This window comes from Eubalaena glacialis, chromosome 6, assembly GCF_028564815.1.
Source record: "Eubalaena glacialis isolate mEubGla1 chromosome 6, mEubGla1.1.hap2.+ XY, whole genome shotgun sequence".
NCBI lineage: Eukaryota > Metazoa > Chordata > Mammalia > Artiodactyla > Balaenidae > Eubalaena > Eubalaena glacialis.
In genome coordinates this window covers 73,196,315-73,213,768 of record NC_083721.1, presented here as the reverse complement: position 1 = coordinate 73,213,768, position 17,454 = coordinate 73,196,315, and the positions used below count along the sequence as shown (strand labels likewise).

Here is a 17,454-nt window from a genome sequence, read left to right as displayed (position 1 = left end):
GCTCCCCTCTCTTAGAGGTAACCATTATCGTTTTGAGGACACCTTTCCAGTGACCTTTCTATACATTTCTTTCCTATACTGTATATACATATACACATTTTTTTTCCTTACGTAAATGACACCTTCTCATTTTATAGGTGAGGAAACTGAGACCTTGAGGGGAGATGTGTTGCAAATTTATTGAAGGAAAGTGGACTGGACCACGGGTTCTGGTATTTTACTTCTGTTGCATGGGCTGCCGCACTAATCAATCAGTTTAGAGGCTGGGGAGCAGGTGCGAAAGTCGCTTTAGTGCAACGATGTAGGATTTGTATTTTGATAGGAGTTGCAGGAAACCTAGCAGAGGGCTCTGGAGTTGCAAAAACAAAAAATATACTGTCATCGGCAGTTGGGTCTGTTAATAAAGCTTGTGAAGCTGAAACGCAAAGAGCCTACTACCTACCAAGCCCTTCGGAAACTTAGGAAGCAATATCGCGTCTCTGAGACTGGCCTTGGAGCTTGGAGAGGAAGGCACCAGAGGTTGCAATGAAGGATGCGGTGGCGGACAGCAACCGAGCAGCCAACCCGGGGAGCAGAAAGCTCTCCCGGACCGGTCTGGAAGTGCGCCTGCGCAGGCCGCCGCGGGGGGCCGGGGCGGGCGGGGCGGAGCTTGGGGGCGGTCAATGAGCCTGCGCAAACCGTGCGGCGAGGTGGGGGAGGGCGTTCCGTGTGTGTCTGTGTTGTTGTTCGGCGGCAGCGGCGGCGGCGGTAAGATGGCTGCCCACGGGGGCTCCGCGGCGTCGTCGGCGCTGAAGGGGTTAATTCAGCAGTTCACCGCCATCACCGGTAAGAGACGCGGTTACCGGAAGGTGGAGAGTGGGGTCTGGAGCGGGCGGCCGGTCTGCCCTGGGCTTCCCTTTACCTTCATGCATTCCTCCCTCGGGCTTTACCCACAGCTCTCGTCTTCCCTCCTGAGGAAGAGGCGACGACGGCGTCGGGTCTCCGGGTTCAGGCGGGAGACACCCCCTCACCCCCGCGCACCCCATACCCTCGTTCTTGGTCTTCTCGCAGTGTGGAGGGAAACCTCCCCACCCCCTTTCAGCCCAGACCCGGGGAATGGGCCGAGCTCATCCTCCCCCGCCGGCCCGGGGACCTGGGGGCGGGAGAGGTGGGGGGCCGCACCCGGGCCACCGCCCTCCTTCTTCATCATCATCGCCTCTTCTCTGTGCAGCCTTGGGGTGCAGCGCATCCCCTCACCTCCTTATTCCTTTTTTCCTTGGCCAGGTCATTCTCCCCCCCGTGCCTGGCCTGCCCTTCCCCTTTCTGGGCCCCTCGGAGCCATCGCTGTGGCCCTGGCGTGTTCGGGCCCTCCCGCCTTAACGGCGAGGCTGGTGGGTTCGGCAGCGCCTTTACCGATCTCGGGGGATAGGCCGCCAGAAAGGGGGGGGGTGCTGAGGAGTACTCTCCAGACTGAGGTTTTAAGAGAAGAATGAGGGGGAACCCCCCCCCCCCGACCTTAACAGGAAAGGCCTGGAGGAATCCTCGGTGGCGTTTCCCACCTCCCCATTAAAAAATAATAAAGACTGAGACGATGGCGCCAGGGCCTCCTGCTGATAAAATAGGAATGACGGCAGAAACTTCTTTGAGACAAAATCAGTTTCTGGATGTCAGTATCCCCCAAACCCTCGGTTTTTCTTTTCCTTTGGACCCCTGCGAAGGGCACACGCAGATCCTCTTACTGCCTAGAGGAAAGGCCCTAAGCCATTCTATGAATTCTCTCTGTCTTGTTCTCTGTGATGGTGCTGAACTTTTTTTGCATGAGTTATTAGAGGGCGGAGCAAATGATGAAGTTCTCTGTGGAGTGATTTGAGAGAAGAGTACTACATGTGCCTGAGTGTAATTTTGCCGTTCTAGTTTGTCGTTTTGTAAGGAGGTCAGAATGTTAGCAGATCTGTACTTTATTTGGTAGTTTGTTAGATGCAGAGAACATTTCCATTTTCAATGTATCCGGAGTTTGACGTGCAAGATCTGGTTAAGTGAAATTTTATATTTTAACCACTACCGGTTGTTTGCGAGTTGTCGTTTTATAGTTAAAGCTAGTTTTATTTTTTACTTTGCAGCGATAACTGTATTTTTGATGCATTGTCTAGCTTGTGGGCATGAAACATCAAGTCAAAGTTGATAAAGTAAAATTTGTAACAAAATTGGGATGAGAAATGGAATGATAACTTTTCTTAATATTTAAAAATTGTGATTGAACTATTATATTAGAGATGTAATGCATTTCCCAGTGTCTAAGCAGATCATTATTGGGAAGATCAGAAAATTATTGTGTATATAAGCTAATACTGCTGTATTATGTTTATATAGAAAAATCTTTTTAGTGAATTACATATAGAAGTGATTATCATTATCTTTTCTTTAGATTTTCTAGAGGTGGTTTAAGATGCCACCTATTTCATTCCAGTTTTTTATGCTAACTACCACTTTAGGAACTCAGATTGTTTTAGTCTCACATTATTTCTTCTAATGCAACATTTTTGGTATGTGTAGACAAAACCCAAAATGTGGTGAGATGAAGTGACTCACTTAATTGCTTTAATTCTGTTTCTGTCTGCTAGTCTTCATGGCTTGTTTCCTGGTCACAGGCCCTTCTATTCCTGAATCAAGTTGGAGACCCTCAGTAGACAGTGGTATCTGGAGGTCTGTAAAAGCGAAAATACCTTAGATTGTTCTTAATGTATTATGGATTTATAATAATAATTTTTTTACAAGATAGTAATTAAATATTAGAAACACATGATTGACCTCTTTACTCCCTTTAATATATCCTAAAAAAATTTGTGTGTATGTGTGTGTGTATATATATATATATATATTTTTTTTTTTTTTGGCCGCACGGCATATGGGATCTTAATTCCCCGACCAGGGATGGAACCTGTGCCCCCTGCAATGGAAGCACAGAGTCTTAACCACTGGACCACCAGGGAAGTCCCCACTAATATTTTAAATTGTAGTATTTATGACAAAAAGGTATTTGAAATTTACTTATTGCTAGATGAATGAAACTGACCTTAAGAGTTTATGCTCTCATTTCAAAAAGATTTTACTTACTTGGAAGCCCAACATTGTGGTAAAAGCAATGCATTTTCAAAAATGTGAGTCTTACCTTTTCTGTGGCATTTAGAAGTAGAGAAAATTGAAAGAATTTTAACTTTTGTTTCTCACTAAATAGAACAGATCTCTCTCACACTCTCTCTCTAGGATATGTGAGTATGAAGTAATGACTCTGACTTTTAAAAAACATTAAGAAGATATCACAACATGAAATAATTTTGAAAAAAGAAACACTAATTCATTCTCACAATAGCAATATTATTTATTTCACATATTATCTTCCAGTTCTTGTTTACATACTTATTTTTATTTTTTAAATTACTTTAAAATTATTTTACATTGTGGATCATAATGTACATAATTTAGAATTCTGAAATTTTCAATTAACATTACATCATAAACATTTTTCCTATGATTAAACCGTTTGATAAGCAGATAGCCAAGGGAAGTGATGGTTTTTGAAGTGGTCACACTGAGAAGCTATGTACCTTTACCATTGATGCCATTAGCATTATTTCAAGCTACATAGAAAACCAGTCCTGTTATTTTATAGTCTACCACATTTTACAGTATTACTCCGTTTGATCTCCCTTGATACTCTCATACATGGCTTAGACTGCTGACTACTTTCAGAAGTTATATCAGTTCTCAAAACCTGAGGAAAGAATGTGCCACTGGATCTGAAGGTAATTCCAAAAGAGCAGTTTTTAAAAATGTGTTGAACCACAGCAGTATCCCATTAACACCAACTTGGACTGACATCCAGCCACACATATACAAAATGCATAGACGTAATCAGAATAATTCATGAGATGAGGGATATATAGATGCTATAGAATAGGTAGAAATAAATACACAATCAGAAGGTAAGGCCAAAAAGTGAGGGAATAGAAAGTGAGGCTGAGAAGAGTACAAGTGGTTGCTAGTGTAGCATTCCATAAAGCTTTGTATATAGTAGTCATTCATGAACTTAATGAAATTATAGAACCCCTTTAGTTTAATTTTTTTTTTAATTGTTGAATGAATGCATATTTGTTAAATTAGAAACTCTTGGTGTTGGTAGTATTTGGATTTGTGGTCAACTTCCATTCATATTCTTTCTACAATACATTTTTCTTGGGTTAGTATTAAAGTGTATTTAAGTTCTCTGTGTCAAGAAAGGTAGTTGCAAGTGTTCTAGATATTAAAAGAAAACTCTTCTGGAATTTTAAGAACTATTTCAAAGAGTGTTAATGAAGTTTGAGCAGAAATTTAGGGAGGGAATAAATTTTTTTGAGTTACGAGCAGACTCTTACTAGTAAACTCAGTATTTATTAATAGACTACTATGTGCCAGGCATGATTCAGATCTTGGGGATACTACCATGAGCAAGACATGGTGTCTGTCCTCAAAAAGCTTAAAGGTTAATGGGAATACAGACACATAAATGGATATTGTAATACATTGGGATAATGGTAAGGAGCTGTTACGGTAGCACAAATGAGGGAGGTCAAGAAAAGCTTCCCAGAAGAAATAATTTCTTAGCTAAAACCTGGAGGAGAGCTGTTTCTGGCAGGAGAAACATGTGCAGAGACCTGGAGGAAAGAGGGACAGGCATACATGTGGAGACAAGAAAGGAGAGACAGTAGGTTGAGGGAATTGATGATAATTCCAAATGAAGAGAGCATAGCTTGTGTGAGATGCAATAAATGGGGCTGAAGAGATAAGAGGGTACCAGATTAGGAAGGGCCTTGTAACTCATGTTAAGAAATCTTGGCTTTATTCTGAATGTAATGGGAAGTCAGTGAAAAGTTTTAATTAGGGGAGTGACACGATCATATTTGGTTTTTTCAGAAAGAGCTGCTTGGCCATAGGGGAGACGAGGTAGGCATAGACATCAATAGAAGACTGTTGCAATAATTGAAGATGCTGGTGTCCTGAAATAAGTTAGTGGCAGAGAAGTGGACTCTGAAAGGTAAGGGAAGAATTCAGAGGAGTCAGAATGAATCTTAGGATTCTATTTTGGACGTCTAAGTTTATAATAGTACAATTTGTGAAGGTATAGAATAGTAGCAGAGGTTTGGGGAGATGATTAGTTCAGCTTAGGTAAGTTGCTGCCTGTGGGACTTCCAAATGGAGCTGTTCAGTAGGGAAATGAATATTTGGGTCTAGAAAGAAGAGTGACATCTGATGAGTCATATTGATGGCAATTGAAGCTATAAAAGTGGATGTGTCCTTTGTTCCAGGACACAAAGCTGAAGGAACACTAACATCTAACAGACGGTAAAGAAGAAAGTACAGAGAAGGATCGGAAGAAACCAAAGATGTAGGAGGAAAACCAGGAGAATGTGATGGTACTTCAAACATTAGGAGTAGGGTAATATGTCAGATATTATGTAGGCACTTTAGGAAACCAGAAATCATTGAATATTCACAGATTTTTCTTGGTTAGGGTTAGAAGACATCTTAGAAACCATATTGACCCATTTCTGAGTTAAAATGAGAAATTGAAGGCCCAGAGAAGTAAAGTGATTTAGGGTTATATGTCTTAGGTCAGTGCTTCTCAAATTTATTTGTAGGAAAGGACCGCCCCCCCCCTTTTAAAAAAAAATCTTCATAGACCAATACTTTAATTTTTCTTTTTTTTTTTTTTGGCTACGCCACACGTGGCTTGTGGGATCTTAGTTCCCCGACCAGGGATCGAACCCGGGCCCTCAGCAGTGAAAGGAGGGAATTCCCCATAGACCAGTGCTTTAGTAAAAATGCAATAAAAATTAATTGTTTAAAAAAATGAAATAAAAAGAACACATACAAAATATAAGCCCAAATTCTGTTAAAATAAAGGGTATAATTTGCATACAGTAAAATGTAACCTTTTTAGTGTAGAGTTAAAGTTTTCATAAGTGCATGCAGTCGTAAAACCACAATAAAGATGCAAAACCGTTTTTTTTTTTTTAATAAATTTATTTATTTATTTATTTATTTATTTTTGGCTGCGTTGGGTCTTGCTGTGTGCGGGCTTTCTCTTGTTGCGGCGAGCGGTGGCTACTCTTCGTTGCAGTGCGCGGGCTTCTCATTGCGGTGGCTTCTCTTGTTGCGGAGCTTGGGCTCTAGGCGCGCAGGCTTCAGTAGTTGCGGCACGTGGGCTCAGCAGTTGTGGCTCGCAGGCTCTAGAGCTCAGGCTCAGTAGTTAGGGCGCACGGGCTTAGTTGCTCCGCGGCATGTGGGATCTTCCTGGACCAGGGATCGAACACGTATCCCCTGTATTGGCAGGCAGATTCTTAACCACTGCACCACCGGGGAAGTCCCCAAGATGCAGGACAGTTCTATCCTCAGAATTTCCCCCTGCCCCTTTGTAGTCAGTCCCTCCTCTCACCTGTAGCCTAGTCTTTTTGTGTATTGTTTTTCTTTTCCAGAATGTCATATAAATGGAATCACAGTATGTAGTCGGGCTTCTTTTGAGTCTGGCTTCTTTTACTTAGCATACTGTGTTTGAGATTCATTCATGATGTTGTGGTATGGGTAGTTCCTTTTTATTGGTGAATAATATACCATTGTATGGATATACTACAATTTGTTTATCCATTCATTAAATGAATGGATAATTTTGTTGTTTCTTGTTTGGGAGATTATAAATAAAGCTGCCAAAAACATTAGTGTACAAGTGTGTGAATATACGTTTTCATTTCCTTTGGATAAATAGTTAGGAGTGGGATCATATGATAAGTGTGTAACTTAAAGAAATTGTCATACTATTTTCCTAAGTTACTATTGATACATACACCATTTTGCATTTTGTCTTTTTCTGTCTGACTTACTTCACTTGGTATGATAATCTCTAGGTCCATCCATGTTGCTGCAAATGGCATTATTTCATCCTTTTTTATGGCTGAGTAATATTCCATTGTGTATATATACCACATTTTCTTTATCCGTTCCTCTGTTTATGGACATTTAGGTTGCTTCCCTGTCTTGGCTATTGTCAATAGTGCTGCAATGAACAGTGGGGTGCATGTATCCTTTCAAATTATGGTTTGATCCGGATATATGCCCAGGAGTGGGATTGCTGGATCATATGGTAGTTCTATTTTTAGTTTTTTAAGGAACTTCCATAGTGTTCTCCATAGTGCTTGTATATAAATATTTTGAAAAATATTTTCTATTCCTCAATACTTAAAAACTCCAGGATGGGAGACCAGTGAGGAGGTTGAACTTTCATCTTACTTCTTGCAACTGTCACCGACTCTCATTTCCTTGGTAGATAGTCTGGCTAGCTTTATTATCATTTCTAGGGGAAGTGTAGAACCAAAAAGTAACCACTTTGTGTACGTGTCATTTCTGTGCTCTATCCCTGTGGGGCAAGAAAGGGTCTGTAGAGGGATTTTTTTTTCTTTTTAAAAAAAATCTCTGTGACTACCATACTTAGGTTCCTTGATAATAGTGAAGAGACTGTTCTTTCGGCATTGAAAATAGTGTAGAGAATAGGTATAAAGGACTACTAAAGTTTGAAATGTCTCTTGATTCTTCTTTCCAGCTGTGGTGGAAACATAGACTGCATTACAGGTTTGGGGCTATTTTCTATATGAAGTTATTAAAGGAGAAAGAGTGTGAACTAAGAGGCAGCAGCAAGGAGATGGCCACTGATAAATTGGGTGCCACAAGCTGGGTTAATGCCTTTGGTGCCATTAGCAAGCTAAAGCAGATGGAAGAAAAGGTAATGGATAAATAAAAAGTGCATGTGGTGAGAAACAGTAAAGTGGGACTTCTGCCATAGATATGGATTATGGGGTGTTATGGACTGAATTTTTGTGTCCTTCCCAAAATTCGTATTTTGAAATCCTGAGCCCCCAGTGTGATGGTATTAGGAGGTGGGGCCTTTGGGAGGTGGTTAGGTCATGAGGGTGGAGTCCTTATGAATGGGATTAGCGTACTTAAAAAGGAGACCCCAGAGAGCTATCTGGCCCCTTCCACCATGTGAGTACACACGGAGAAGACAACTGTCTTATCAACCAGGAAGTGGGCCTGCACCACACACCAAATCTGCTGGAGCCTGATCTTTGACTTCCCAACCTCCAGAACTGTGAGAGATAAATGTTCGTTGTTTAAGCCACCCAGTCTATGGTATTTTTGTTACAGCAGCCTGAACAAACTAAGACACTGGGTTAGATTAAGCTGTCCTGCTGCTACTTATAATACTGAGACCTCAAAATAAGCCCATGAACAGGTTTACAGGTAGTTTAAATCTGCAAGTTTCTTTTAAAGGCCCCCCTCCCCCTTTTAAAAAAGATTTGTTCTTCATTCTGAATATAATAAGAGAGAAGTTCAAATTTTTTACGGCTGACTCATCAAAAATTGTTATTACCTCTAAGTATATAGGTAAAACTTGTAACTTGTTTAAATTTGTTTATCACTGTTCCTGTCCTCTATATCATTTAGCCCTCCTTACTTTTCCTTTGCCCTCTCAGTTAACCTTCTATTCCTCTGTTTAGCTAAGTGGAAGTGTTGTTGGCATTTTGGCTAGGACAGTTTCTTGTTCTGTAGGACTGTTCCGTTCATTGCAGAAGATTTAGCACTTGTATGAGTTTCCTGTGGCTGCTGTAACAAATTACCACAAACTGCAGTGCTTAACACAGTTATTCTCTCAGTTCTGGAGGCCAGAAGTCTGAAATGAAGGTGTGAGAAGTCTTTAGGGGAGGGGAGACGTTTTCCAACCTACTAAGGCACCCCTGGCTTCTCTCCACTAAATGCCAGGAGTGCTCCCATCCCCTAATCATGAAACACCAAAAATGCTGTCTCACATTTCTAGATGCCTCTACTACTTCCTGACATTAAGAACCACTGGAACCTTTAATTATCCTTCAGTTATTTTCTATTTCTAAAACGATACACTTGGGACCTCCCTGGTGGCGCAGTGGTTAAGACTCCGTGCTCCCAATGCAAGGGGTCCGGGTTCGATCCCTCGTCAGGGAACTAGATCCCACATGCATGCTGCAACTAAGAGTTCACATGCCACAACTAAGGAGCCCGTGTGCCGCAACTCAGGAGCCGGTGAGCCATAACAAAGGAGCCCGCGAACCACAGCTAAGGAGCCCTCCTGCTGCAACTAAGACCCAGCACAACCAAATAAATAAATAAATGTTTTTAAAAATGGCATATTCCTGGGCCCTACCCAGACCCTTCCAATTGAAGTGGGGGCAGGTTCTACATTTAAAAAAAAAAAAAAAAGATACACTAAGTGATAAACTAAGAATGCCTGATTATACAAGCACAGATGGCTCAGATAATTTGGCTTTATTTAAGAAAGTGAATGGTGTACTTTGCTTCTTGGGGCCCTCTCTGATACTGCCTTCTTCAGTCTTGCCAGAATTTAGCATGTGCTTTTTAAAAAAATCTCAGAAGTAGAGACCCCTTTTATGGAAAGCTCTTAGGTCACTATACTGACAAGCTCCAGTGATGGAAGTTATCCTGTCAGATTGTCAAAAGATATATGGTATGCTGTCTATAGTTTAGATTCTAGCACTAAATGGTTAAGTGAGGATTATAGAAAAGAATGGCAGTTCTCACTTTGTTATACAGCAGAAACTAACACACCATTGTAAAGCAATTATACGCCAATAAAGATGTTAAAAAAAGCAATTCTGAGCCTCGAGTGTTGACACCTTCTGCCCCCCAAAATATCACAGTTATCATTTCCTTTATTATAGCTTTATTTTTGTCTTAAAGTCATTCTTGGTATAATCCCTTTTACTAAATTCTATTTTAATCTATAGCTCAGTAGATCTCTGGAATACTCACCTATACTTTTATTACATTTTCCTGTGTTTCTACATCAGCTCTTTTTTTCGGGGGCCACTTGCAGGATCTTAGTTCCCCCACCAGGGATTGAACCCGGGCCCTTGCAGTGAAAGGGCCAAGTCCTAACCACTGTACTGCCAGGGAATTCCCAGCAGTGGTCATTTTTAAGTTGAATTTCCTTATGAACAAATTTCAAAAGGAGTGAAGCAGCCGGGATTGGTTGCTATTATAGCAGAAGGGAGTTTCGATCCCCCATCAGCATGTTCTTTTTTTTTTTTTTTAAATATTTATTTATTTATTTGGTTGTACTAGGTCTTAGTTGCAGCAGGTGAGCTCCTCAGTTGCAGCACATGGGCTCCTTAGTTGTGGCTCGCTGGCTCCTTTGTTGCAGCTCGCTGGCTCCTTAGTTGTGGCATGTGAACTCTTAGTTGTGGCATGCATGTGGGATCTAGTTCCCCGGCCAGGGATCGAACCTGGGCCCCCTGCATTGGGAGTGTGCGGAGTCTTAACCACTACGCCACCAGGGAAGTCCCAGCATGTTCTTTGTGCCTTTTGTGGTGCTTTAGTGCAGTGTGGTGAGCACCTAGAGAGACAAGAGCCAAAATGGTATAAACTCAGCCATTTAATTCTCTGAAAAGAAAAAGATCAGTAGATGTCATTCAGAAGCTAGTTTTAGGGTTTATTATGTGGCAAAGATAATAGTTCATGCATCTCTTGCTGGAATAAGCAGCCAGAGTAGTTTACATACAGGAACCTTTTAATTTTCAGAAGCTGCTGTGTAGATAAATTAAAATGGTGGAGTACAATAGACACTGAGCTTTTAGACTAGCATTTAAGAGATATAGTAATGTAACCAGTATAACTGGACACAGTGTAAAAATATTAGAAAAGCACTGAAACAAAGCCTCAGGTTTTATGAGTAATGATATAGAAAATTTTCATCAAATTTGTACTGTTTTTGCCCCAAGAATTTGTATTTAATTACCTAACATACAGTTGGCTACTGGGATATTTGAACTCCTCCTTTCCCTCAAAAAGTTGAATTTGTTTTTATTTTGAGATTTCACTTTTTTTTTTTTTTTTGGCTGTGTTGGGTCTTTGTTGCTGCGTGCGGGCCTCCTCTAGTTGCGGCAAGCAGGAGCTACTCTTCGTTGCTGTGCACGGGCTCCTCATTGTGGTGGCTTCTCTTGTTGCGGAGCACAGGCTCTAGGCGCATGGACTTAGTAGTTGTGGCACGCGGGCTCAGTAGTTGTGGCTTGTGGGCTCTAGAGTGCAGGCTCAGTGGTTGTGGCGCCTGGGCTTAGTTGCTCCGTGGCATGTGGGATCTTCCCGGACCAGGGCTCGGACCCGTGTCCCCAGCATTGGCAGGCGGACCCTTAACCACTGTACCACCAGGGAAGTCCGAGACTTCACTTTTTTAAAGTGTTTCCTAATGGTGAGAATATAAGTCTGTATATATTAGAACTTGAGAACATTTTATTTTTTTAATTATTTTATTTTTATTGAAGTATAGTTAGTTTTTACAATGTTGTGTTAGTTTCTGGTGTACAGCAAAGTGATTCAGTTATACATACATATATATATATTCTTTTTCTTATTCTTTTCCATTATAGTTTATTACAAGATATTGAATATAGTTCCTTACGCTATACAGTAGGACCTTGTTGCTTATTTTATATATAGTATAGAATTTGAGAACTTTTGGTTCAGCTTGACTGAGGACTTATGGAGAGAGAACTGGTTTGAGAAAAGTGAGAACTGGCCAGTTCAGTGAGTTTTTAAAGTCTGTAAGGTAGAAGAGCTAGCAGAGACAAGGATAGAGATAAGGCCCTGTGGAAAAGTAGTATCTATTCCTGTATATACTTAGGGTGAAGAGAGAGGGGGAAGGTCCACAACTTAACAGGTGGGTATTTGGTGTGTTGTCAAGAAAAATGAGGGGACTGGGACTTCCCTGGTGGTGCAGTGGTTAAGAATCCACCTGCCAATGCAGGGGACATGGGTTCAAGCCCTGGTCCGGGAAGATCCCACATGCCGCAGAGCAGCTGAGCCCGTGCGCCACAACTGCTGAAGCCCACACACCTAGAGCCCGTGCTCTGGAAAGAGAAGCCACCGCAATGAGAAGCCCATGCACAGCAACTAGAGAAAGCCCGCATGCAGCAACGAGGACCCAACCCCAACGCAGCCAAAAAAAATAAATAAATAAATAAAATTTTAAAAAAACGAGAAGAATGAGGGGACTGATTTTACTGCTATCACTCTCCATATCATACAGAGGCATGGCATTGTAAAGTACCACCAAGTGATCTGCCTAGGTTACAAAAACATCTGCATCTGCATCTGGAGGGAATGGTACAGAGGTGAGATGAAAGCAGAAGGGTATAAAATAGGAGCGGTTTATAAGGGCCAAATCTTGTGTGCAGCTCAAGAGAGATGAAAAGTTTTCCAGTCAGCAGTGCAGAACTGTTGAAACAGGGGAGATAATCAAATTTACATTCTTTTGCAATATAGAAGGTATATCAAAGGTATATCAAAAGGAGCACGACCAAGAGCAAAGAAATGTGATAGTTCGTGTAAGAGATGTTGAAGGCCTGAACAAAGAGTATAGCAGTGAACATAGAACAGTATGGATAGGGGTGTTGTTAATTAGATGGAAGCTGTAGGATTTGTTGGTTGACTGATGGGCTGTTTGCAGTTGAAGAGAGAATAGTAGAGGAAAGTTTCTCAATTTTGAGTAATATATGAAGCCCTTTTAAAGAAAAAACATCCCTGGCCCTATGTAACTTAAATTACCATATATACCCAGATATAAGGCACACCCCAAATAAAAGGCAATTCTGTATTTGTTAGTTCCCAAAAAAGATTTGACTGACATAAATATGTAAATTTCTAGAGATTTAAGTGAAATGATTGATGCTTTTTTATAATGTTATTTATTGATTTAACATTAAATCACAGTATTGTATATTAATGCTTTTTTCCAGTCATGTTCCATGAAATAATTTTGTTCTTTTTTTGTTTTTTACTAGCATTTAGATATCTCTTTGTCAGCTTTCTGACAAAGCTGTAGCTGCTCAGTATCATCTGACAGTTTTTTGGAGCATGTGATTTTCACTTTATGTTGTTTGAGATATAGCACATTTAAAATTTGTATGTGATGCTTTCACTGGACATTTTATCTTAAGTTCATTTATCCTAAATACCCATTTGCTATTTGTGATTTCCACAGTGTAACCATATTGCTTTGTAAATGAAATTTAAAATATAAGTATATGCGGTTTAAAATTCAAAGGATAGGGGAACTCCCTGGTGGTCCAGTGGTTAGGACTCGGCGCTTTCACTGCCAGGGCCCGTATTCAATCCCAGGTCGGGGAATTATGATCCCACAAATGTGTGGCGCAGCCAAGAGGAAAAAAATTCAAAGGATATAGAAGGGTTGTTTTGGCTGAAGTCTGGCCTTTCTTTCCCCAGTGTACTAACTGGTTAGCTGAAGTACTATGAGATAGTTTTAAGTCAGTTTATTAGATATTGATCACATGCAAGCGAACGTGACGTTAGATGCTAGGATACCAAGAAAAAAATCAACCCCTGTGTTCAAGAAGCTCCTGCTCTTTTGGAGGAGCTAGAAAGTAAACAAGTATTTACTGCTTAGTAGTATGTCCATGTATGTAATAGAAGAGTATCACAGTGGTGGGAGTGGGGAGGAGGTAGCATAGAGAATGCTTAGCACAGGAATTGAAAGAAGTAACACTTATGGTGATTTTTGAGCATGCATGAACTAGGCGAAGGGGGAGATAAGGAGAATAAGGACTTTCCAAGCGTGTAATTTGGTGTGACTGTACTGAATTGCATAGGACGGAGAAGAGAAGAGGAAAAGCCAGAGAGATAAGCTGAGGTCTGATCGCAGAGGACTTGCCAGATCATAAGAACTTTGGAATTTATACTGTGGGTGTCAGAGAGCCATTAAAGAATTTAAACTGTGTGTGTGTGTTTGTATTTGTGTGTGATAATCACACTTGTATTTTGGAACATAACTTCAGCAGCAAGGTGGAAGATAGAATGATGATCAGTTAGGAGCCTATTGTAGTAATCCAGGTAAGAAGAATTAAGGACTTGATTTAAAGCCTTAGAGGTAATAGTAGAGAAGAGAAAACAAATGAAAGATATTAAGAGTAGAGTCAGCAGTTCATTTCTGGCAGTAGGACTAAACTAGAGAGATAACATGAGTAACCCTCCCAAGTGAGAAGGAAAATCCTGAACAAAATATTTTTAAAAATCTTTCAAAATGTATCATTGGGCTGGTGAGAAAGTAAAGAATATTCAGAAGCTAAAAATGAAATGAAATTGGAAATGAGATGTTAGCGAGGTTTAAAGTAAGCTTTCATTCTGGTTGAGCCTGCCCTAACTGGATGGCTTTGAACTTCTCTTTTGATGGCGTCAGAGGGCACAGGAAACAAGCTTGCAGCCTTCCTAAGGAGAGGAATCTGAAAGGAGAACCCTCCCATACATGAAGCTGGGACCTTGGCATTTGGGGAGTGGCAGGAGAAATCTTCACTGAGAATTTATAACAAGGGTCCTTCCAGGGTCACATTTCCCATGTGGTTTCATAAAACTTCAAGTCAAGAATGTATTTTATTTTATTTAAAAAAAATTTTTTTAAGAACTAACATTTAGTATTTACTTTGTTTATTATTTTTGGCTGCGTTGGGTCTTCGTTGCTGCTCACAGGCTTTCTCTAGTTGCGGCAAGTGGGAGCTACTCTTCGTTGCGGTGCACAGGCTTCTCATTGCGGTGGCTTCTCTTGTGGAGCACGGGCTCTAGGTGTGAGGGCTTCAGTAGTTGTGGCACATGGGCTCAGTAGTTGTGGCGAGCAAGTTCTAGAGTGCAGGCTCAGTAGTTGTGGCTCACGGGCTTAGTTGCTCCGCAGCATGTGGGATCTTCCCGGACCAGGGCTCGAACCCGTGTCCCCTGCATTGGCAGGCGGATTCTTAACCACTGCGCCACCAGGGAAGCCCCAAGAATGTATTTTAAATAGTCTCTGTTTGGTGGTGCCTTCAGGTACCTTACAAAATCTATCAAGTTATCTTCTCTTAGGAGGGATGTACCTTCAACCCAGCCTTCAAAAATCTACAGAGTAAAATTCCAAGCCACTTGAGATCATAGTCAAAAAAAAAATCACAAAGTGCACAAAAAAACATTGCATAGTGTGCAAGAGCCAGCAGAAATGAGACAGTGACCTCTAGAGACTGCAGAAAGTTTACATTTTGTCTTAGTAATTCCAGTAAGTTTGATTAATATATTAGATGAAATGAAAAGAAATAGGAGTATGAAGTAAGGGTCTCTGAAACATGACCAGGCAGATTAGGAAACAAAAACCCCAGAACTTCTAGTTATAAAAAATTAACTAAAATTAAAAGCTCATGAACAGGTAAAAAACAAATTGGCACAGCATAGAATGAAGAGTTCTAACATACATCTAATTGGAGTTCCAGAAGGACATAAGTGTGAATGGAGGAGTAAGGTAATTTTTATTTATTTATTTATTTATTTTTAACATTTTTATTGGTGTATAGTTGCTTTACAGTGGTGTGTTAGTTTCTGTTGTATAACAAAGTGAATCAGCTATACGTATACATATATCCACATATCTCCTCCTTCTTGCGTCTCCCTCCCACCCTCCCTATCCCACCCCCCCATCCCACCCCTCTAGGTGGTCACAAAGCACTGAGCTGATTTCCCTGTGCTATGCGGCTGCTTCCCACTAGCTATCTGTTTTACATTTGGTAGTGTATATATGTCCATGCCACTCTCTCACTTCGTCCCAGCTTAACCTTCGCCTTCCCCGTGTGCTCAAGTCCATTCTCTACGTCTGCATCTTTATTCCTGTCCTGCCCCTAGGTTCTTCAGAACAGTTTTTTTTTTTTAGATTCCGTATATATGTGTTAGCATATGGTATTTGTTTTTCTCTTTCTGACTGACTTCACTCTGTATGACAGTCTCTAGGTCCATCCACCTCACTACAAATAACTCAATTTCGTTTCTTTTTATGGCTGAGTAATATTCCATTGTATATATGTGCCACATCTTCTTTATCCATTCATCTGTCGATGCACACTTAGGTTGGTTCCATGTCCTGGCTATTGTAAATAGAGCTGCAGTGAACATTGTGGTACATGACTCTTTTTGAATTATGGTTTTTTTCAGGGTATATGCCCAGTAGTGGGATTGCTGGGTCATATGGTAGTTCTATTTTTAGTTTTTTAAGGAACCTCCATACTGTTCTCCAGAGTGGTTGTGTCAGTTTACATTCCCACAAGCAGTGCAAGAGGGTTCCCTTTTCTCCGCACCCTCTCCAGCATTTATCGTTTGTAGATTTTTTGATGATGGCCATTCTGACCGGTGTGAGGTGATACCTTATTGTAGTTTTGATTTGCATCTCTCTAATGATTAGTGATGTTGAGCATCTTTTCATGTGTTTGTTGGCAATCTGTATATCTTCTTTGGAGAAATGTCTATTTAGGTCTTCTGCCCATTTTTGGATTGGGTTGTTCGGTTTTTTTTGGTACTGAGCTGCATGAGCTGCCTGTATATTTTGGAGATTAATCCTTTGTCAGTTGCTTCGTTTGCAAATATTTTCTCCCATTCTGAGAGTTGGCTTTTCATCTTGTTTATGGTTTCCTTTCCTGTGCAAAAGCTTTTAAGTTTCATTAGGTTCCATTTGTTTATTTTTATTTTTATTTCCATTTTTCTAGGAGGTGGGTCAGAAAGGATCTTGATGTGATGTATGTCATAGAGTGTTCTGCCTGTGATTTCCTCTAAGAGTTTTATAGTGTCTGGCCTTACATTAGGTCTTTAATCCATTTTGAGTTTATTTTTGTGTGTGGTTTTAGGGAGTGTTCTAATTTCATTCTTTTACATGTAGGTGTCCAGTTTTCCCAGCGCCACTTATTGAAGAGGCTGTCTTTTCTCCACTGTATATTCTTGCCTCCTTTATCAAAGATAAGGTGACCATATGCGTGTGGGTTTATCTCTGGGCTTTCTATCCTGTTCCATTGATCTATACTTCTGTTTTTGTGCCAGTACCATACTTTCTTGATTATGGTAGCCTTGTAGTATAGTTTGAAGGCAGGGAGCCTGATTCTTCTAGCTCCGTTTTTCTTTCTCAAGATTGCTTTGGCTATTCGGAGTCTTTTGTGTTTCCATACAAACTGTGAAATTTCTTTGTTCTAGTTCTTTGAAAAATGCCATTGGTAGTTTGATAGGGATTGCATTGAATCTGTAGATTGCTTTGGGTAGTATAGTCATTTTCACAGTGTTGATTCTTCCAATCTAAGTACATGGTATATCTCTCCATCTGTTTGTATCATCTTTAATTTCTTTCCTCAGTGTCTTATAGTTTTCTGCATACAGGTGTTTTGTCTCCTTAGTTAGGTTTATTCTTAGGTATTTTATTCTTTTTGTTCCAGTGGTAAATGGGAGTGTTTCCTTAATTTCTCTTTCAGATTTTTCATCATTAGTATATAGGAATGCTAGAGATTTCTGTGCATTAATTTTATATCCTGCTACTTTACCAAATTCATTGATTAG

The 17,454-nt window shown here is 40.5% G+C and overlaps 1 protein-coding gene and 1 pseudogene across 6 annotated transcripts in view; one reads left to right on the top strand and one right to left on the bottom strand.

Annotated features, from left to right (window-relative positions):
- Nucleotides 1-700: 700 nt before the first annotated feature.
- Nucleotides 701-1,546, bottom strand: LOC133093399 (collagen alpha-1(I) chain-like; annotated as a pseudogene).
- UBXN7 (UBX domain protein 7) overlaps nucleotides 712-17,454 on the top strand; it is a 63,241-nt gene continuing 46,498 nt past the window's right edge. For 2 of the 6 annotated variants that reach the window (XM_061193219.1, XM_061193213.1), the window contains exon 1: nucleotides 712-825. In XM_061193219.1, coding sequence (XP_061049202.1) covers nucleotides 753-825 — 73 coding nt within the window. In that variant the 5' untranslated portion in view covers nucleotides 712-752. Of the gene's footprint in view, nucleotides 826-4,934; nucleotides 5,051-5,321; nucleotides 5,453-15,353; nucleotides 15,389-17,454 lie in introns of those variants that run through there. The other 4 variants (XM_061193216.1, XM_061193214.1, XM_061193217.1 and 1 more) reach the window with 4 other exon arrangements.